At 57.1% G+C, this 22,604-nt stretch overlaps 1 protein-coding gene across 1 annotated transcript in view; it reads left to right on the forward strand.

Annotated features, from left to right (window-relative positions):
• Nucleotides 1-22,604, forward strand: part of LOC143696053 (uncharacterized) — a 1,205,294-nt gene that overhangs the window by 465,235 nt on the left and 717,455 nt on the right. The window contains 1 exon segment of the mRNA XM_077191259.1: nt 1,894-2,099. Coding sequence (XP_077047374.1) covers nt 1,894-2,099 — 206 coding nt within the window.

Here is a 22,604-nt window from a genome sequence, read left to right on the forward strand (position 1 = left end):
TTTTCCTCGGCTGTTTCTGATACTTCAAAGATTTTTATTCTCCTAAAATCTCCTGTCTAACATATGGCATATTCTCTTTCTTCTAGATTAAATGGGTTTTTTTCCAAATAAATCCAGAACCTAACAAATCTAAACTTCTGCTTGGATATTTTGTAATGGTCGACGAGCTAACTCATGACCTCCTAATGTTGTTTTTCTCATCACCTTTTTATTTATCCTTTGGCAAATTAAGCATCTTTCAGTGACTTGCTTTGCTACACCAAAAATCCCAGTGCACCCAAAATTCCTTAAAAAATGATCACACAAAGCTTGAGTACGCCAGTGGGGTTTCTGATGCACGTCTTCTAATCTTTTCCTTGTAAGCACATTTTATTAAGTAATTGTCTTCCATGTAGAAGTTTCTATTACTCTGATTTATCTTGTTCATTTCCTATCTTGTTTAATTCTTTTTTCTTGGCTTCCCTAAACTTTGGAATTTGCAGTTCTTCCTCGTTTGGAGTGAATATTAACATAACTCTTTCAGCTCCATTTTCTGCTGCATCCTTAGCTTTGTGATCTGCCCCCAGTTTGCCCAGTTTGCCTCTCCTTTGGCCCGGGCCGGGTTCCCCCCGCCCGCAGCGGCTGGGAGCAGCCGAGAACCCCGCGCTGCCCATGCCGACCTGTCCCGGCTCCATGGCCGCTGCTGCCGCGGGCTGCGAGGGCTGCGGGAACGGGGCACCGAGGGTGTGGCTGCTGCTGGGGGAGGAGGAGGAGGGAGGGAAGGGCAGGGATGGAGGGGGAGGAGGAGGTGGGTAGAGGGGGGAGGAGGAGGAGAAGGAATGGAAGGGGCGGGATGGAAGAGGAGCAGGAGGTGGGGATAAGACAGGGGAGGAGGAGGAGGGGGGATGGAAGAGGAGGAGCGGGAGGAGAAAGAGTAGGGAAGGAGGCGGGGTTAGGGGGGAGGAGGAGAGGGAGGTGGAGATAGGACAGAGGAGGAGCGGGAAGAAGAGGAAGAGGAGGGACAAAGGTGGATCAAGTCTGAGCTGCGGGAGCCACGCGGTCTCAATCCCTGCCTGAATTCACAGCCCCCACCTGTGGGATCATCGCCCCCCCCCCCCCATGGCTCTTGTGAGCGGGGAGGGGGAGCCCGGCCCGGATATCCCGGGGGGTCCCTGGGTTGGGTTTTTGGGGGATGTTTGGAGAATGAAGAAGTCCAAGGCTGAGCGGGAAAAGGCCCCTCGGGGGGACATCGGGGGGTGGCGGTGGCGGCTGCCGGCAGAGGCAGCCTGGAGGAGCAGAGCCCTGTGTGCCCCAGGAGGCCAAAGTGGGGAGGCCAGAGAGGGGGGAGCGCCGCCATTGGCGGGAGCCTCAAGAGCCATGAGAGGGGCAGGGGGGACTCCTTGGAGCCGCTGCAGCGCAGAGCAGAGAATGAGGGGAGAAGGGAGCCCGGGAGCCCAAACAGCCCCGGCATCCCGAAATGGGGAGAGCCAAGAGGGGGCAGTGCGTCCCCAGAGACAGCCTGGGGGGATCTCGTTGTCCTTGCCTGTGGCACGGAGGCAAATCCCATGCTGTCCTTGTCCTTCCTCGCCCAGAGCAGGAGCTGAGCATGGAGAGCAGGGAGGACAAATGCCCGCGGCAGAACCTGGTGGCAGAGGCCGTTTTGAGCGGCTCCACGGCGCAGGAAGCCAACGGGGAGGAAAAGGCCCAGAGATGCCGCACGAGGAGGGGCTGCAAACACAGATGGCGGGGATGTGAGGGGGAAAGAGGCAGCCTGGGCCGGGAAGGCGGCCAGAGATGGAGCCAGAGCTCAGAGCTGGTGCTCCATGAGCAGCTCCAGGATGGGGAGAAGCCCCACACGTGCGTGGAGTGTGGGAAGAGCTTCAGGTGGAACTCCGAGCTGATCAGGCACCAGAGGATCCACACTGGGGAACGGCCCTACGAGTGTGGGGAGTGTGGGAAGAGGTTTCAGACCAGCTCCCATCTCCTCCAGCACTATCGGATTCACACAGAGGAGAGGCCCTTCCAATGCCCCAGCTGTGGGAAGGGATTCAAGCACAACTCCCACCTCATCATGCACCAGCTCATCCACACTGGGGAGAGGCCCTACAAATGTCCCCAGTGTGGGAAGAGCTTCTCTTGCAGCTCTAACTTGATCCGACACCAACGGAGGCACCGGTAAGGGAAGCCCTGCCAGTGCCCCGAGTGCGGGAAGAGCTTCGTGCGCTGCTGCAGCTCCATCCCCCCCCTGGAGGAGGCACTTTGGGCACAGCCCTGGTGAGCCACAGTCCCTGTGGTCCATGTTAGGAACACACGTGTCTTGTTTTCCTTTTTTTTTCACCATAATGTTTCTCTCTTCTCCATGTCTTTGCACTCCAAAAGCCAAGAGGGATGGATCTGTCACCTCAAAACAACCCTAATCCCACTGAAAACAGCTCAATATTACCCCAAAAGAGCTCATTCCCACCTCAGAAAACCTCAATTCCATGCCAAACCCACTCGATTCCAGAGCCACCAGGCTTAGATGGGTTTGGGAGGAGACAGGCAGAAGTGCGATCCGTTTTTGGAGCAATGGGATGGGGATTGTGTGGGACTGGGTGTGTGGGATGTATTTGATGGCAAATAAAACTCTCAGACTTACTGATTTCTGTCCCGTTCATTTTCAGTCAGTTCTGTTTGCAGAGTGCCACCTTCTCAGCTGATTTAATTCCTTTTTAAAATCATCTAACGCAAACAATCCAAAAATCAATATCCAAATAAAACCACCCACACACAATTAAATTTTTAAAAATAATGTTAATATTTTAAGAGTACTAAAGAATATTATTAAAGTTTAATTGTTTGGTTAAAATGTTTGAGAAATTATAGTGGTGTTTGGTTTTGTGTTTAGTATATTTGTAATATGAATTTTTAACTAAGGTGTGTTAGATTGCATGTTAGTTTTTTAGATTTTTTTATCTAAAGTATATTAGTTATTGAGTTAAAACTTTCAAAAGGTATTTCTTGATATATAATTTGTTTATTTATATGCATTGGTAATATTATAGTAGTAGTTGTTTTTTTGGGTTGAATCATTGTTGGAGTATTGTAAAGAAGACTTGAGAATTTTATATTCCATATTCCCCTCTTTTCTCCACTCTCCCACCCCTTCCCCATCGTTCCCCCAGTCCCCAATCCCCTCCCCCGTGCTTAGTTTTGGGGGTTCCAGGCCCCTCCTGCTCCCTTTGGGGGTCCCGACCCCCCTTTGGTTGAATTTGGGGCCCCCCCGCCCCCCTTCTCCCCGCGACCCCCGCTCCCCCCGCGGCCGGGGGGCTCCCAGCGCCCCCAGTGCCACCAGTGCGGCCCCAGCTGCCCCCGCACGCCCCATCCCCATCGCCGGGGTCACCGCCCCCCGCCCCAAATTCCGCTCCTGGGCACTGAGAGCCATCAGCGACAAACGCTCTGATTGGCTGGGAATGGCCCCTGGAGCAGCGGCACAGGGACCTCTGCAGCCTGAGCTGCCCTTGCTCCTCTCTGTCCGTGCCCAGAACGCAGCGCGCAGGGGAACGGCAGCAGGGCCCTGCGCCTCCCCGGCCTCTGGTTTTGCGTCGCTTCAGCTCCACGGAGACGCGGCTCAAGTGAAAAACCCTAACAGTTTATTAAGGCAAAGCGAAGGGGAGGGCTGAGCTGGGAGGCAGAAAAGGGGATGGGCAGGGCCTGAGGGCTGCAGGGAGGGAGCTGCCAACAGGGAGAGAGATGGCAGGAGCTCCTGGAGCTTGCCACGGGCTCAGCTCTGAGCAGCCAGAGCTGTGCCTGGAGCTCCAGCTGGTCCATCCTGCTCTGCAGGTGCTCCCATCTTCAATGGGCACTGGAAATCGCCGATGGACGCCGGTACATCTGATCCAGCAGACCAACAAAGTCCTGCAGATCTTCTTTCAAAGGTCATCTGAAACAGTTTGCTCATGCACGATGGGCTCTCATCTTCCTTCAGGGCTTGAAGAGCTGGAAAAGAGAGGAACAGAGGCACGGTCAGAGGCCAGATTGAGGGAATCCAAGGAAAGCCTCCTGCCAGGGCCATCCCAGCCGGCTCTTGCCATGGCCAGGAGGGAGCGGCAGACAAGGGCTTGGGCCGGAAGGTGCTGGCCACGGATCGCCCACGTTTCCCTGACAGCTCTCTGGGCTCTGCCCCCGCCGCCCCTGGTCCGCACGGGGAGCAGAGCCCTCCGCAGCCCGGGCACGGATTGTAGCTGCGGGGCCGGGATGTGCAGCTGCCCCCGGCGGTGCTCGCGGCCACGCGGCTGCCCTGACTCACCCTCAGTGAGGACCTGGAGCTCCTCCTTCTGCCCCATCATGAGCACTCCGGCGAGCCCTGGCAAGACAGAGCCCGTGGCGGCGCCAGGCGGCACAGCTGCCCGGCACGGGCGCTGCCAGCCCTGCGGCCGCACGCCCTCCGACCCGGGCAGGGCTCCTGCCGGCCCTGCCGCACGCTGCCGCCCGAGGGCTCGGCTGCGGGAGGGCGGCGGCAGCGCCGAGGGCGGCCGGGGCTGCAGCGGCCCAGGCGCGGCTCCCGCTGTAGCCGGGGCAGCAGCCGGGCCAGGGGCAGGGAGGGGCGCCGGGCCCGGGGCTCACCGATGAACCTGACGGCCGCCTCTCGCAGGGGCCTCTGTGGGCTCCGCAGGCGCGGCAGGGCCCAGCGCAGCTGCTCGGCCACTCGGCTCTCGTCCTGCAGCAGCTGCGGGGAGCGCCGGCAGGGAAGGCTCGGCACGGGCTCTGCCCCTCGGCCGGGCGCTCCCTGCGCCCAGCAGCGGCCGAGCCGGCCCGCACGGCCCGGGGCAGGGAGCAGCGGGGGTGGCGCAGGCTGGCGGGCCCGGCTGCGGCGCCGGGCAGGGCCACAGCTGCCAGCGCCCCGCACCGAGCACCGGGGGCAGGGCTCGGGCTCCCGGGCTGGCCTTACCAGGCTCTCGGCGAACTTCGTCCGCCGCTCCTTCGTCAGCAGCTCCTCCAGGTCCGTCCTCCTCAGGAAGCGTGCCGCACAAAGCAGGGCTTGGCCGGAGGCCTGGAGAGTGGCAGAGAGCCGCAGGTGGCACCAGAGCCCAGGGCGCGGGACCCGGGTCCCTGTGCCACAGCCAGGGGAGGCTGGAGCCCGCCAGGCGCCGGGGCAGGAGGCGGCCGAGCCCCCTGCCAGGGATGTGGCAGCGTCACAGAAAACCTCACCTTGGCCACCTGCAGGTTCTCATCGTGCCAGCGCAAGAATAGAGGGAGCAGGCTCTGGTTCACGACTGTTGTGAGAAGCTCTTCCCCCTCTTCCACTACCAGCTCCATCACCTTGCAGAAGAGCTGAATGGAGAGCAGCTGCACGTGGCTGTTGTCCTGGAAGGAAAGGAAAAGTCCTAAGCACCAACTACTCCAGGCCCGTTGGGGCAAAGGCCCAGAACTGCACATGGCACAAAGTTTCCAGGTAGCATCCAGTGCCCTTGGCTGGGGCACAGAGCCTTACGTTCTCAAAGTGTGGCAGGAGGGGCTCAGCCAGCTTCAGGGCGGTGAAGGGTAGCAGGAGGTCTTTGTCCTGGAGTATATGTGTGAGCACACAGAGGCTCATCCAGACCACCTCTGCATCTGGATCATCCAGCTGCTGCACCAGGTGTTGATAGAGGCCGCGTATTCCTTCTCCCTGTGCGCAAGACCAGGCTGTGCTGTGAAGCAGTGAACGGCCGCAGCACCAACAGCTGCTTGGGGCACTGGGGCAGCTGAGGCAGGAGGCAGGAGAGCTGGGAGCAGCTGCCTCTGCTGCCAAAGGCCAGCCAAGCCCAGAGGTCTGCATTGCCCAGTCCCATGCTGCCAGCGGGGCTTCAGCCACTGCCCCCTTCTCACCAGCGAGGGCTCCTTGCTGAGCACCACGAGGCCTCTGAGCGCCAGGCGCAGCCTGTCCCTGCACTGGCTCGGCAGGTGCCTGGATACCACCAGCAGGGCACTGGGACCGTGTTTGCTCAAGTCCAGGCACTCGAGGAGCTGAAAGGCACAGGCCAGTGATGGGGGAGCCGGCCGGCAGGAGCCCGGAGCCGCACAGGGCTGGGCCCAGGCAGCAGCACAGGGCACGGGCAGCGTCCCAGGCGGCTGCGGCTCCCAGAGGGCAGAGAGCTGGGAGGCAGCTCAGCCAGGCAGCGCTGCACACCTGGCTCACCTCCACAAAGAACGCCAGGGCGGGCAGATGCCAGCGGCGCTGCTTCCCCATCAGCAGGCTGAGCAGGTGCGAGGCCATGTAGGGACACAAGGGGCTCAAGCCACAGCGCATCTCCCTGCCAGGGGAAAAAGGCACCAAGGCCCTGAGCCGGGCGGGCAAACCTCTCTCTGACTCACAGAGGTCTGATCTTTCCCCAGCACTCTGCAAAGGCACATGGGCCCCTTGGGAGGCAGCTGCTCCTGGGCATCCTCCTCTCCCAGCCTTTTCCAGTCTGCTCGGCCCTCCCTTGCTGACAAGGCCCTCTCGCTGACAACCCCAGGGACTGTGTGGGGCACTCTGGGCAGGGGGCACAAATGCTGGCAGTGGTGGCAGGAGTAAGGGATCTCACCTGGCCAGCAGACCCGCTGCATAGTGCTGGGTGTTGGCACAGAGCAGGGTGTCCCAGAGCTGCTTTTGCTCCGAAGCCAGCAGATTCTTGCCAAAGCCCAGGCGGGAGAGCAGAGCCTTCATGGTCTGCGCTGCAAACCTGCGTGCCGAGCAAAGGCCAGGTCACTCTGGGAGCGCTGGCCCTGGCCACGAGGACGTGGGAAGGACGGGGCGACTGGCACCTGTTGGGGTGGCAAGGAAGGCCGTGTTCCTCCCGGCACACCCTCCAGAAGCTCCAGGTCTCAATGTCCCCTGGCATCTGCCCTGTGGTGGTGACAATTTGCCAGAACAGAGCCACAAACAGTTGGGGAGAATGAAGCAGAATGGCATAGTGCCACTCGGACATGGGGGCAATCCTCCACAGCACCAGAGTGGCCTGCAAGAGACAAAGCAGCCCGAGGCAGCACTCAGTGCCAGGGTGTCCATGAAGCACACGGCTTGCAGCCCCTAGGCCGGCTTTGAGCCCAGGCAGGGAGCTGCAGGCTGGGGAGAGCAGGGAGAGCTGCTGGGGAGGCGACCGGGAGGGCGCGCAAAGGCCAGCTCCAGAAACTCACAGCCAGGGCAAAGACGGCCTTGTTGTCCCCGCAGGAGAAGCTGCCGTAGGGCGGCTGCTCCTCCATGGCAGAGAGCAGCGCTGGAAGCACCTCCTGGGCGGCCACTCCCGACGTGCCCATGGCTCTCCACATCAGCGCGGCGGCTCTGTGGGAGCGGAGCTGTGCGTCAGCACCGTGCCCCGTGCGGCTGCGTGGGGCCGGGGGACAGAGCCCCGGTGCCCTGAGGGGCAGGGAGGGAGCGTGGCAGAGGCTCAGGAAACAGAGGGGCCCTAGGCTCCCGCAGCTCTCCACCTGTCTGGCAGAGCCCGCTGGACAGGCTGGACAGGGCCAGGGGCCCTACGGGCCAGGGAGCACCGAGCTCTTGAGGCAGTTGTGCCCTGTACCTGTCACACGTCGGGGCACAGCACAGGAGGCTCATCACCACTTGAGCAGGGTGTTCCTCCGTCAGGCTCAGAATCTCCATTTGCAGCCTGGCGTCCACGGTGACACAGGACGCCAGTCTCTGGAGAATGTCCCTGACCCTGGCTAACACCTGGAGGAGGCGGCATGGGGAAGACTTGGAGTGCTGTCCAAGGGAGCAATTGCCCAGCTTCCCCCAAGAAGTGCTTCCCTTCCCAGCCCACTGTGATGGCCTCAAAGGCAGAGGGGGTCCAGGGGACATGGCTTGAGAGGCCACGTGATCCGGGGAGGCCTTCAGCCCTGGCCCCAGGCTGCTCACCTGCTGTGGAGAAGCAGCTCCCTTCTGGAAAAGCTCCAGAGTGCCTGCAGGAGTCCCGGTCAGTGTGGGCATGGCCTGAGTCTGTGGCACGCCCTGAGCTTGGGTGTGGGTGCTGGCCGTGCCCTCAGTCAGGGCCATATCAGCCTCCGCCCTGCCCTGGGCCATGTCCTGCTCAGAGGCTGCTGCAAGCTCCGAGGACGCTGAGCTGGCAGCAGCCTCTGCCCGCAGCTCGCCGGGCCTGGGGTCGGGCTGGGCCGTGCCCTCGGTGCCGGTGCCGCCGGTCTTTGTGCGGCCAAGGCGCAGGAGCCTCTGCAGAGCCTGCAGCAGAAGGAAGGGCGGGAAGAGAGGGACATTCCATGGCCTGCTCCAAGCGCGGGGCTCAGCCGGGCAGTGCCAGCAGGCCCGGTCCAGGTGGGGATGGCCGCAGGTACCTGCGCTGCTCTGCGGAACAGGCCAGGGGTGGGCTCTGGCTCTTGAGTCCGGTCCAAGGCTGCATCTGGCAAAGAGCGAGCGCAGCCAGAGCTGAGGGGCTGCGGGAGAGGCCGGAGAACAGAGCCCAGCCCTGCACTGCCCAGGCAGGGAGAGCCCCGGCATGCCCCAGGGGATGGAGCACGGCCACTGCGGGGTGTCTGCGCGGCCCCTCTTCCATCCTGTCTGTGGGCATTTCCCCAGGGGATGGCATGGCATGGTATGGTATGGCATGGCATGGCATGGCATGGCATGGCATGGCATGGTGCCAATTGGCACATGCTCCAGCCCTGCAGCCCAGCTCTGCCACTCACCCTCCTGTGCTGGATGGAACGGCACCACCTCTTCTGTCTCCTGTGCCAGGGCAGCTCCGGGGCCTTCTTCCTCCTCCTCCTCCTCCACCCGGGCCAGCTTGGGCACTCTCAGGGGTCTCTGCTCCATGGCTGTGCCTGGAGCTACTTGCAGGAGAGATGCCTTGGGAAAGCTCTGGGGCACCAAGTCCCACGCTCTGCCCTTGAGGGCAGCTGCAGAATAGAAGCCTCAGGAAGGCCACGGGTCAGCGAGTCCTGTGCTCTGGCCTCGAGCTCAGCTGCAGGAACAGCGCCGCAGAGAAGCTCCGGGTCAGACGGGAGCGAGTGCGCTGTGCGGGGGCTCCTCACGGCACCGCTCTGTCCCGTTGTGCCCCGTTGCATGTTGCCAGCAGCTGGGCAAGCTTCTATTTCCCACGTGTCACAAAGGGGCCTTGGACACCGGGTTCCGTTCCATGGCACGGTGACCGTGCTGCAGCGTGCCACCCAGGGCCCTTGCACACACTGCCTTCTGCCCCAGGGCCGCCCCCGGCCCAGCCCAAGTGGCCCAGCTTGGAAGGAATCCCTGGCCCCAGGTGTCTGAGACAGCCCGCACAGGATCTTTAGCAAGGGCTCAGAGCATCAGCAAACGCTGCCTGGCTCTGCGGGCTCAGTTCCTATCCCCATATCTTTTCCTGAGAGCATTTGAATTTCTAAATGAGAATCATTTGAAGGGAGGGGATTGACATTTTCCATTTCAAAGAAGGCTTCTGCCTTCCTTAGCAGACACCTCTCTTTTCAAACCAAGACAATTGTTTATCATCTTGCAGATCCGCACTTGCTGGGCAGCCCCGTTTTACACCCAGGGCCTGGAGAACCATTCCCAGCAACTGGGAAAATCCTAGCTGCTCCATCCACCCAGAGATGAGGTCTCCAAATTTGCCCCAAAAGTGGCTCCAGCTTTTAGAGGCCAAAAAGAGCAAGTCCCAGTGACTTGATGATAGTTTTAGCCCAGAAAGCCCTGCAGCTGATGGCACACTTGACAATCAGCAGGGGACACAGCTAGGCCAAAGCCCAGAGCTCTGCCGGGAGCCTTTCTCCTCAAATACCCTTCAAACAAACCTCCATGCAAGTCAGTTGGGAAAGTTTCTTCAAATGATCCATTTCTGGCACTACAGAACTACACAGGGTTCTGTGAAAGATTCTAAAGCAGCTGCTCTGGAGTCCAAGAGCCAGCACTAAGAGTCCTTGTCATCTATTTGTAGCTAAATCGCACTTTGGCCGATTTGAAGGAGTTTGGAAGGAGCTAGAGAGCGGACCTCTGAGTTTTTCAGATGATGCCATTGCTTTTTCTTCTCTTCTCCATAGACAGGAAGGGTGAGTTTGGCTCCCATCTGCACCGCATGGCTCACAGGGCCGCAAGACTTGTAGTTACAAGAGCTTTGAAGGATTTCTTGGTCAAGAAGACACGACCAACAAGGATATTTATGTTTTGGAGCCAATCCTTCAGTATTTCGTCTTACGGACTAATGCACTCGGGGTCTCTCGCTGGTCAGAGTGAGCCCGAGATAAGTTCCAAAGTCTCTTTTCCCAGCCCGGCGCTCAAAGAAGGAGTCAGAGCTCTTCATTTCTGGCTCTCAAGGTTGTTTCTTCTATCTTATCTATAAAATTCTTTCTCCTGCCCCAGGGCAGCATTATCTTTTAATCCTAAAAACTACTGTACAATATTTACAAATACTTTCCAATACCTATCACCTAGACAGTGAGCTTCTACTCTAAACCAAACTAAAAGTGCCACCCTCACAGCAGAAGATGGAGGCCAAGAAGAAGAAGAAGAAGAAGAAGAAGAAGAAGAAGAAGAAGAAAAAGAAGGAGAAAGGCTGGACAAGCCCAGATTCCTCACTCTCGCCCCCTGAAGCCCCATTCTAAAAACCCCAACAATCTATTTTTCACCCTGGGATAAATTCACTATCATTCTACTGAAACTTTGGCAGCTTGTCATTCTTCCTACAAGGTTGGTAATTGATTTTTCCAAGGGCTAAATCGAAGGCACAGGGGTCTTGGGCTCTGTGCCAGGGTCTCTGAATGCCCTGGGCAGGGGCTCGAGTCCTCCAGGGCAGCCAGAGGAATTTCCTGCGTTCCCACATCATGCTACAGTGTAAGCTGTAAGCTTCCTTAGCCAATCGTGTTATGACACACAAACCTCCAGCACTGCATCCTAAACTTCTTGTTTACCATTATAACTACTTTGATTTTTTCTAGATCTTGAACTCTAAACCACTAAACTTTCCTCCACTTCAACTTTCCTCCCCATGTGTGGTGGTTTGACAGGAAACATGTTTTCTGGGATGCTGTGGTTAGGCCAATGGGTGCTCAGATTTTAATATTGGCACCTAATGTGGCCCCTGGGGCATTGGATGCGCCTCTGAGAACACAGGGGTTAAAAGCAGAGCACTCGCGGGGGAAGTTCTCTTGGGTTTCCGTGGGGAAAGAGTTCGGGTCTCTGCCCCGGCCCAGCTGCTGGCTGGGCGGGCGGAGGGGAAAAGCCATGTGGCCGGGAGAGGTAGGCCTGACCCCGGGGCTGGAAGGGTGGAAGAGAGAGAGAGAGACACCGGCAGCCATCGGGCAGCCCCCCGGGAGACAGAGAGAGAGAGAGAGAGAGCCGGTGCCTGGGACTGTGACCTTGAACCTTGATAAACATGGGCCTGTGCCGGCAGCACGGCTGGGACGGAGAAGAAGGGGGGGTGCAGCCGGCCGCTTGTAGGAGCTTTTAACCCCTTTTTGGACAATGAGAACTTTACAGAACATTGACCTCTCCTAGAAGAGAGATAGAGTGGAAGATGAAGAAGAAATGGGCAAGTGTGAGAAAGGTCTGGGCAAGTGAGAGATGTTGGAAGAATAGAGAAGAATCTTAGTGGGAAGAGATGATGGAGTGGCTTTTGCTGGACTCTTTTTGTACAGCCATGGACAGAACCATGTTCCTTGTGACACAGAGACTGCATCCAGGGGGAGGCAATGCCTCAGGACCAAGAGGGTTCAGTGTTGGTGCCCCTCGGCCCCAGGGGGTGAAATATGGGGGGGACAGGTGTCCCAAAGGAGAGACCGTGCCCTTTTTGGATCGGGACAAAGCATCCTTAAAAAGACAACCCTAGGAGCAGCTCTGGTCCATGTTCGGTGGTGAGAGCGCTGGACATGAAAGGAAGAGGTCCCCATTGGCACAAGAAGGACTCCTTCTCCTCTTGATGAACTGAGGATGGAGTATTCTGAAGGGTGGTGCCAGACTGAGAGTCGATGATTTGGGGGATGTATTGTGTTAGGAATTTGGTGGGGAGGAGGAGGAGATGTATTTGTGAAGTTTTCATTTTCCTTGTGTGTTTCTTTTTTTTTTTTTTCTTTTTTTCCTTTCCCTTGTAGTTTGGTTAATAATTTTTTTTCCTAAGTGGGAGCCTGCTGTGCTTATTCCTGGTCCCATCTCACAGCAGAAACCAGGGAGAGGGTATTCTCATGGGGGCACTGGCATTGTGCCAGTGTCAAACCATGACACAGTGTAGGGGGTTGTGCTGCTTAAGGGGGAGCCAGGGGCTGCCTCAGCAGTTCCTACTCTCATCTGGTCATTTGGGTTGGCCTTGACATCCCAAGTATGGCTTTGTCAGCCTCAGACGCAGGAGAGGGGTTTCATTCTTCACTTCCATGTATCCACAAGCCCTGGTTTTGACAATAATTCAGAAATTTGGGGAAGAACAGACAAATTAATGAAACAGTGTGGCCAAGCAGATGCAGAGATAAGGAGATGAGCAGCAGGGTGCTGGAAAGGAGCCCTGCTCTGAGGCTGATCCACTCCTCTGTGCCCCTCGGCAAGGTGGGGAAGGGGCTGTAAAGCCCCGTTTGAGCTGAGAGCACGAAGCAACTGCAGTTCCCCCCATCTTCCGAGGGCAGAGAGAAGCGAGCACGGCGCGGAATTGCAAAGCACAGCCCTGCAGCCCCGCGCTGCCCTCTCCCTCTTTCTCCATGCGCGCAGCCCAGCGGTGGCCACAGGGCAGGGTGACCCCGCCGCCCGCGGCCGCCCGCACCCGGCACAGGCGGCGATCGCCAGCCCCCCGCAGCATCTGGGGCTCAGGCTGCCTCTTGCCGGGCACCTCATCGCTCTCCATCCATGGTGCTGGTCCGGGATGAGCCTGCGGCCGCCCAGAGCAGCATCTGCCCGCGGCAGGAGCAGCGCTGCCGGCCCCGGGCTGCGAGCGGGCGGCCCCGGCCGATGCTTCCCGAGCGGCTGCAGGCGCTTGGAGTGAGAAAGGAATGTTCTTCCTGTGCCGCCCCATCCCCTTTCAGAGCCCTGCGTTTCCCAGCCGGCCGGATGATTCCCTTCCCAATATATTCTTCCCTTCAGCTGTCTGTCACTATTTCAGGGGTTTCTCCAGCCTGCAGTAACATAGTCAGTCTTTATGCTGGCTTAGGGGAAACATTTCCCTGCAAGACTCAGAGCTTGAGCTCATCTCCTTGCCCCAGTGAGGGATTCACCTGCAAAGTGCACGCAGGCGCCTCTGTGACTTTTTTGGATGCAGCTCTTGGAAGAGGCTGCCCAGAGAAGCTGTGGCTGCCCCGGATCCCTGGGAGTGTCCAAGGCCAGGCTGGAAGGAGCTTGGAGCAATAGGATAGTGGAAGGCGGTGGAATGAATGATCTTTAGTGTCCCTTCCCACCCAAACCATTCTGGGATTCTGTGATTTGTCTCTGCTTAGGCATGTCCATGCGGACACCTGAGACTTGGGCTTTCATGCCACCCTTTCCCACTGGAGTGGCAGGAAATGGGCTGGCTTGGTGGTCTTTTGAGAGCTGCTGAAATCCAGACAGAGCAGCCCTCACCCTGAAGAAAGGCAAGGCTGTTCCATTTCCTTGTTACTGCTGCCAGATTTTGGAGCCTCATTCTCTGCAGCCAGAAGAAGAAACACTTCACCCACTGAGTGGCCAGCACGGAGGGAAGGAGAGCAGCTGTGTGCTGGTGCCTGTCCTCTGCAAGGGGACACACTGTCACCCTGCCCCAGCCCTTGTGAGCCAGTCCCTGCAGAGCTGCTCTGGCCATTGCCACAAGCTCCTGGAGCTTGGTCCAAGGTTTGTTGCAGTGCAATGGATGGCTAGACGATGGCTTAATAAACTGAAGACCTAAGAAGAATTAAAAAAAAAATTAGTAAATAAAGAAGAAACAAGAAGCATAAGTAGGGTTTAGGCCAGAGAAGTGATCTTTCCAAAGCTGGGCAAGGAAAGCTTCTTGATTCTGCAGGATCTTAGACTTGTGGATGATAAATGCATTTTTGTTTGGTTCAATTCTGACTTTTGCTTTCAGCATGTGATGATTTTTAACCAAAAATATGCCAGAAACTGAGCTGCACTTTTGCTGTCCTGCACAGGCTCCCCCCAGATCCTCTCTACAGCATCACTCTGAGCTCTCAGTAGTGCTGTTTTAGGCATAGAAACATTTGGGGTGTGCAGGTGCTGACAAAAACAGTGGGGAAGTCACAGGCTAGGCTCCAACAACCTGAAAGCTCTGTTTTACAGTGATCACAGTGACCTTCCATGGGTGAGAGAGAGGAGGTTTGAACCTCTTCAAAGCATCCACTCCAACTGCAGTTTCCCAAAGAGGAAGATCTTCCCTGGGAGCCTCGCACAGGGTGAAACACTCTCGCTGCAGCTGAGGGCAGAGGTTGTGTTTAAACAGGAGGGTGAGGAGCAGGCTCACTCAGCCATGCCATGTGCATGAAAAGCAGCTCCAGAGCTTCTGGTCGGATTTTTCAGCAGCTCACAGGGCCATGGAGTTGCTGGATGTGTTTTTGTGACCCCCCTCACCCAGAGCATGAGCCCTCTGCTCATTTGGCAGAGAGAGCAAGTGACCAAGGCATCTGGTGGATCTTCAGGGTGAGCTTTGAGAGCAAAGCCCTTGGACACACACACACACAAAGGTGGTGCCTGCCAGCAAAAACCTTGGATTTTTTTCAGTATGGGAAGATACATCCCAGGATTGGCTCATTCCCACAACCTCAGCACAAACTCAGAGCAACACAGGGGAGTACTCTGAAAAGAATGGGCTTTGCATTTTGGGCACCTCTCCAAGCCCATGTGAAGGATTCCCTGGGGAATGTACTCCTGGCTCCATCCATACTGACTGCACAGTCACTCCTGGCATTGCCACAGCTTGCTTTGTCCAAGTGTGGGTGGCTGTGGCTTTTGTGTCCCAAAGGGGTCAGTCCTCCACTTCATAGCTGTGTTTTCTTCACTGAGTGGATTATTTGCTTCACTCCTGAGGTGAAAACCAGCGTGCATACAAAACAGGCAAAATTGGTTTGGGGAATAAAATCAGGGAATGATGGGGTGGAAAAATGGCAAAAATAGGCAGAAAACTGGCCTGGCAGTATCAATGTAATTCTTAGGGCTAAGAACCAGCAGGTGACAAACAGGTGCCGTTTTTCTGGGATAAAAGGATCCGTGCCACTTCAAATAGCATAAAAACCTTGCCTGTGGCTGGGTCTCCATGGGCTGTGCCTCTCTCCCTTGAAGCCATCCATGCGGGAGTGTGACAGCACCAAGGGCAGTCCCAGGTGTCCCTGTGCCTCGTGTCACTGTCCTTGGCGGGCCAGCTGTCCCCTTTGTGGCCTGGCATGTGGCACGGGGGGCTCAGAGCCCGGCAGGGCCGCGCAGCCGGAGCAGCAGGGCTCCCACCGCCCCGTCCCGCAACGCTTTGTCCTTGGCTGCCGCTCTCGGTGCGCGGACAAAGACCTACGAGCCAACAGGAATCATCCTTTGGAGTCTGCACTGACAGCATGGAGAAACACTGATGGGATCATTTAATAAAATCCACACTGTTTCCTTGGGGAAGCTGAATAAACAGCGCTATCAGGAGCTGCCCCAGCCAGCCCTTGAAGGCCAGCAGTGCGTGCTGCTGGGATCGTGCTCCTTGCACGCGGAGGGAGGCAGGGAGCTGGATCCAAGGGCTCATTAATCAAATGGGAGTTTGGCTCTGCTTTGGCCCACATGGAAGCCGGGATGCTGCACAAACACACCCTTCCCTTTGGCCGTGAGCTGGCCCCCTCCTCAGGCCAGCTGCAGGTGAGGGATGCACAGAGGAATGTGTGACGCCTCTTGTTTGCATTCCCCCTCACATCCAGGGAGGAGCCCGGGTCCCTCTGGGGCTGGTCCTGGCTGAGAATCCCCCTTGCTGCTCTTTCTGTGGAGAGCAGCTCAGTTAATCCGTGCCAGCTTCTTCTCCTCCTGCCCACTGTTGTCTGGGGACTGCCAACCCCCCGTCCCTGCTTGACACGTTTGGAGTAAGGCTGGGTGTGGACGTGTTCATGGAATCACAGAATCCCCAAATGGTTCCGGCTGGAAAGGATCTTAAAGCTCATCCAGTCCCACCCCCTGCCACAGGACACCTTCCAGCATCCCAGATTGCTCCAAGCCCATCCAGCCTGGCATGGAACATTTCCAGGGATGGGGCAGCCACAACATCCACACCCACAAATATTAATGAATGTTGGACTTGAGCCAGCACCTAAATCCATTCCTCCTTTATTAATCTGATCCTAAGATGCATTAGGATCCAGGGGAATCAAGGAGTTCTCAATGCCTACCCTTGTATCTCCATTCTTGGAGTCATGTCACTGAGAATTTCAGTGTTTGTTTAAAAACTTTTCTCAGAAAAGATGTGAAGCCTGAGATCACTTTCAAGACTCAAAATTTTGCTCTCAAGAAAATTAGCTTTTAAAAAATGCCGTGGTTTGAGCCAGTGTCACAGTTTCAGGGAGTTTCAGGTGAGGAGTCCACAGCCCCATCAGTGCCAAGCCTTCCCTTCTAAGAACATCTTCCCCCCCTTTTCCTCCTTTCTCACCTTAAAGAAGAAGCTGAGGAAGCTGGAGCCAGTGCTGCTGTTGCCATCACTGCTTCTGGAATTTCCTTGGCAAGTGTGGCTTATCCCCCATTTCTGTCCCTGCTGACTTCATCCTTTCAGCCCCTCTCCTACTTCTGGAGGTCTTGGTGGGCTCCATCCTCCAAAACCTCAACTGGCCTTTCAGGAAATCTAACATTTCTTCCTGTGAGTCCTCCGTTGAAAGCTTGTGGCCATTGCACCTTTCAGTGAGGCCAAAAACCTCAGTTTATATCACTTCAACTTACTTCTGACTCCCACAATTAGTTAATCTTGCATTGATGACTGCCCATTCTGAATCATGGGTCTGTTGCTGGGACATTCGGTGCATTCAGACCAAGGGGTCTCCTGACTTTCCTTAGTCTTTGGGTTTGGACTCTGTCCTGGTGCAGTTTTCATCAGATTTGGACCAGAGGGTGCTGGACACTGGAACAGACTCCCCAGGGAATGGTCCCAGCCCCTGTGAATTCAAGGAATGTTTGGACAAGGCTCTCAGACCTGTGGTGGGATGTCCTGCGCAGGGCCATGAGTCAGACTCATGATCCCTGTGAGTCCCTTCCAGCTCAGGATATTCTTGGATTTGTTGGAGTCAGTCATGGATATGGACAAGACTCCTCAGGGTGGATCCCTTTCTCTGCTCTCTGCTATTCTGCTCTTTCCTGGCAATCTCCAAGAAAATTGCTCTGCACTAATCTTTTTTTATCAATTGCAGCAGCTTGCTGGGCTTTCTTCTAAATCTTCCAGATGTCTTTGATCAGCCATGCAAAACACTTTTCATTTTCTCCTGAACTTTGCTTTTCTCTTGAATAAAAAGTGCAGCCAGACTTGCTTAAGAGGTTTTCTTGAGGCAGTACCACTTTCCTTTCTGTCTTATGGACCGTGTTTTGCCTTTTAATTTCACCAACGTGACACCTTGGTTGGACAGGGCCAGGTGATTTCCTCATTTGGATCCAGTGGGGCTGGGATTTCCAGCCCTAAACTCCTTGGACTCTGGCACCAAAAATCGATCATAACATCACACAGCAGCTTCTCCCTTTTAAACTTTCTCTGAAATAACCAAAACAGCTCTTAAAATTCCTTTCGCTTACAGCTTACACTGTGGCATGAGTGTCTCATGTCTCGCGACCCCTCCTTGAGACCCCTCTTAGGACCCATCCGCACCCCCCAGGTCCCCCCACAGTGCCCCAGGACCCCTCCCCAGACCCCCCCAAACCCCCGGACCCCTCCCCAAAGCCCCCCCAGACCCCCCGGACCCTCCCCCGCCCCCCCCGATCCCCTCTCAGGCCCCTCCCGCTCCTGTCCCGAGCCCGGGGGGTCCCGGCGGCTGCGGGGAAGGGGGCGCCGCTTCCGGCTCACCTCTGATTGGCTGGGACGGTGCAGGGGAGGCAGGCCTTGCTGAGGGGATCCGCGCCGTGATTGGTTAGTTCAGGGATGTGCAGCGCGCTGATTGGTTGGTTCGGGGCGGGGCGCGCCGCCATTGCTGGGAGCCCGCACACGCGGTGGAGGCGCGAGATTGTGAGGGAGAGCGGAGCTGAGGTGGGGCCGGGGGCAAACTGGGGGTGTTTGGGGCGGGTCTCAGGGGAAATTGGGGATTTTTGGGGGCCTCGACGGGAAACACGAGGGTGTGCGGTGGGTTTGGGGGGAATGAGGGGGTCTGAGGGGGCTTTGGTGGGTCTGAGGGGGCTTTAGGGAGCTTTGGGGGGAGCTTGAGAGCGTCTGGAGCGTTCTCAGGTGGGTTTAGGGGGAACTGAGGGAAATTGGGAGAGTCTGAGGGGATTTTGGGGGATTGCGAGAGGAACTGGGCGGTTGTGAGTGGATCTGGGTGGTTCTGAGGTGGGTCTGGGGAATTTGGAGGAGTCTGAGGCGATTTCATGAGGTTTGGGGGGGATTGAGGGGTCTGAGGGGGATTTGGGGCAGTCTGATGGATTTGGGGGCGTCACAGGTGGGTCTGGGGTGAATTTTGGGGAGAACTGGGGGGGTTTGAGGGTCCTGGGGAGGTTTTGGGGGTCCTGGAGAGGGTTTGGGGGTCCAGAGAGGTTCTGGGCAAACCTTGGGGGGCTCTGGGGGGTTTGGGGTTCCTGGAGGGGTCCCGGGGGAGATTTGGGGGTCCCGGGGGGTCCCAGGCCCACCCTGAACCGGGGTCTGGGGATTTTGAGGGGAGGGGGCACAGCAGAGGTTCCCCCATCCCCCGTTTTTGGGGGGTCTCCCATGGTGCCCCCTCCCCAAAAAGCTCCCAGGGCCCCCTGAAGTGGCTCCTGTTCCACCGGCCGGTGCCCCCTGATCCAGGACGGCCCCACTGAGTCTGGGGGGGTTTGTGGGGATTTTGGGGTTCTGAGAGGGTTTTTGGGGATTTGGGGGTGGCTTTTTTGGGCTTTGGGAGATTTTGTTGGGAGTTTGGGGGGAAATGATTGGGGTTTTTGGGGAGAATTATTGGGTTTTGGGATGGTAATGTGATTTTGCGGGGTTTTGTTGATTTGGGGGGTTTTGGATTTTTGGTGTTTTGTTGGGGTTGTGGAGGTTTTTTGGGGAAGGATTTATTGAAAAATTGGGGAGTTTTTTTAAATTTTGGTGAGTTCCACTGGGATGTTTGGAGATTCCCTGGGGTTTTGGAGGGTTTTCTTGTAATTTTGGGGGATTTGTGGGTTTTAGTGGAATTTTAGGGGAGCTTTGGGGCATTCCCTGGGTGTGGGGAAGGGCTGAGAGGCACGAAAATCTCCTTAAAAGCCCTGAAAGTCCCAATAAAACCCACTAAATCCCAATTAAATCTCTCAAAATCCCATTAAACACCCCAGAATCCCAATAAAAGCCCACAAAATCCTTTGGAATCCCAAAAACCCCAAAAATCCTGATTAAACTCCGCAAACCCCCAAAGATGTCCCCAAAACCAGAAAAAGCCCCACAAAATCTCCTCCAAGATCCAAGGAAATCCTGGCAACACCCAAAAAACCCATCAAAACCCCCCAAATACCACCAAAAATCCCCAAAAACCCCAAATCCCCAATGAATCCCTCTGAATGCCACCACAATTCCAATAAAATGCCCCAAAATCTCCTAAAAATCTCAATAAAACCCCAGGAATTTCTGAGAATCCCAAAAAATCCCAACAAAATCCCAGTAAAATCCCCAAAATTCAAAAGGAGCCACAAGAAATTTCAATAAACCCCCAAACTCCCCCAGAAAAACTCCCCCTCAAAATGCCAAGAAAAACCTCCAAAATCCAAACCCCCCAAATCCACAAAACCAGCCACTCCCAGTCAATCCCAGTGTGATTCCAGTCGCTCTCAATGAGATCCCAGTGTAACCCAGCATGGACTCAGCTCCTCTCACTGGGATCCCAGTGTGATCCCAGTTGCTCCCAGCATAATTCCAGATGTTCCCAGTTCCTCCCATGATGATCCCAGTTGCCCCAAGAATAGTCCCAGTCCCTCCCAGCAGGGTCCCAGTCGTGCCCAGTTGCCTCCAGGGTAGATTCAGTTTCCCCCAGCATCGTCCCAGTTGCTCCCAGCATGATCCCAGCTGTTCCCAGGGTGGTTCCAGTGCCCCCAGTATGGTTAGAGACACTCCCAGTATGTTTCAGTTACCTCAGAATGATCCCAGTCTTTCCCAGTTCCTCCCAGTTTCCTCTAGCATCATCCCAGTTTCCATCTGTTGCTCAAAGGGTGGCCCCAGTTGCTCCCAGTGTGATCCCAGTTGCCCCAGTTGTAGTCTCAGTCCTCTCAGCATGGTTCCAGAACCTTCCAGCCGATCCCAGTTGCTCCCAGTGGGTCACATTTTCCTCCCAACATGGGCCCAGTAGCTCCCAGTAAGCCCCAGTCAGGTTCCATTCACGCCCAGTATAATCCCAGTATGAGTGTAGCCACTCCCAGTATGATCCCAGTCCCTTGCAGTCCAATCCCAGTTGCTCCCAGTCACTCCCAGTCTGATGCCAGTGCCCCCAGAGTGATCCCAGTTGCTCCCAGCATGGGCCCAGCTGTTCCCAGTGTGCTTCCATCACTCCCCTATGGTTACAGACACTCCCAGGATGGTCCCAGTTGGACCCAGTTGCCCCTGCTCTAGTCCCAGTCCCTCCCCAGATGATCCCAGTCCCTCCCAGCATGGTCCCACTCACTCCCAGTTGCCCCCAGCGTGGTCCCAGTTCTCCCCAGCATGGTCCCAGTTGTTCCCAGTGTGGTTCCAGTCCCCCCAGGATGGTTCCAGACACTCCCAGTATATCCCAGTTGCCCCCAGCATGTCTGCAGTCATTCCCAGGAACTGCCAGTGGCCCCAGTAAGGGGTCAGTTCTCCCAGTATGATCCCCCAGTCATGCCCAGTATATCCCAGTTGCCCCCAGCATGCATCCAGTCCTTCCCAGTTCCTCCAGTTTGCTTGCAGCATCATCCCAGTTTCCCTCAGCTGCTCCCAGTAGCCCAAAGTGTGATCCCAGTCACTCCCTTTCAACCCCAATATGATCCCAGTAAGCTCCAGTTTGATCCCAGTCACATGCCAGCCCTCCCAGTGTGGTCCCAGTATAATCCCAGTTGCTTCCAGTCTCTCCCAGTATGGTCCCAGCTGCCTCCAGCGTGGTTCCAGTTGCTTCCTGGATCAGCCCAGTCAGTCCCAGTATGATGCCATTTGCTGCCAGCGTGCTCCCAGTTGCTCCCAGTCAGGCCCAGTCTGGGGGATGATGTGCAGGGTGTGCTCCCAGTCACTCTCAGATCCTCCCAGTATTAGTCCAGTCTCTCCCAGTATGATCCAAATATGGCCCCAGTGTGCTCCCATTCCCTGCCAGTATGAACCAGTTGTGCTCCACATGGTTCCAGTTGCTCTCTTTCACCCTCACTTTTGTTCCAGTATCTCCCAGTTTCTCCTAGCATGATCCCAGTTGCTCACAGCTGCACCCAGTCATCCTCAGCACCATGCCAGTCACTCCCAGTATATGCCAATTGCCCAGAACATGGTGTCAATTGCCCCCAGCAGGCTCCTACTCACTCCCAATATGATCCCAGTATTATGTCAGTACAAAGCCAATACAGCCCCAGTCGCTCCCAGTACGATCCCAGTGCAGCCCAGTCCCTGGCAGTGCTGCCACTGCTGGGATCCCCCAGGCCTGTGTGTGTTCCCCCCTGGCGGATGTGCCGAGAGGAGCCCCAAGGGCTGGCAGTGGCCAGGCAGGGTCCCCAGCAAGGCCCAGTTTGGATGTGCAGCCCCCAGTTTGCCCAGTTTGCCTCTCCTTTGGCCCGGGCCGGGTTCCCCCCGCCCGCAGCGGCTGGGAGCAGCCGAGAGCCCCGCGCTGCCCATGCCGACCTGGCCCGGCTCCATGGCCGCTGCTGCCGCGGGCTGCGAGGGCTGCGGGAACGGGGCACCGAGGGTGTGGCTGCTGCTGGGGGAGGAGGAGGAGGGAGGGAAGGGCAGGGATGGAGGGGGAGGAGGAGGCGGGGTTAGGGGGGAGGAGGGGGAGAAAGAATGGAAGGGGTGGGATGGAAGATGAGCAGGAGGTGGGGATAACACAGAGGAGGAGGAGGAGGGGGGATGGAAGAGGAGGAGCGGGAGGAGAAAGAGGAGGGAAGGAGGCGGGGTTAGGGGGGAGGATGAGAGGGAGGTGGAGATAGGACAGAGGAGGAGCGAGAGGAAGAGGAAGAGGAGGGACAAAGGCGGATCAAGGCTGAGTTGCGGGAGCCACGCGGTCTCGATCTCTGCCTGAATTCGCAGCCCCCACCTGTGGGATCATCGCCCCCCCCCCATGGCGCAGGTGAGCGGGGAGGGGGAGCCCGGCCCGGATATCCCGGGGGGTCCCTGGGTTGGGTTTTTGGGGGGATGTTTGGAGAATGAAGAAGTCCAAGGCTGAGCGGAAAAGGCCCCTCGGGGGGACATCGGGGGGTGGCGATGGCGGCTGCCGGCAGAGGCAGCCTGGAGGAGCAGAGCCCTGTGTGCCCCAGGAGGCCAAAGTGGGGAGGCCAGAGAGGGGGGAGCGCCGCCATTGGCGGGAGCCTCAAGAGCCTGGAGAGGGGCAGGGGGGACTCCTTGGAGCCGCTGCAGCCCAGAGCAGAGAATGAGGGGAGAAGGGAGCCCGGGAGCCCAAACAGCCCCGGCATCCCGAAATGGGGAGAGCCAAGAGGGGGCAGTGCG

Source organism: Agelaius phoeniceus, chromosome 28 (genome assembly GCF_051311805.1).
Source record: "Agelaius phoeniceus isolate bAgePho1 chromosome 28, bAgePho1.hap1, whole genome shotgun sequence".
Classification (NCBI taxonomy): domain Eukaryota; kingdom Metazoa; phylum Chordata; class Aves; order Passeriformes; family Icteridae; genus Agelaius; species Agelaius phoeniceus.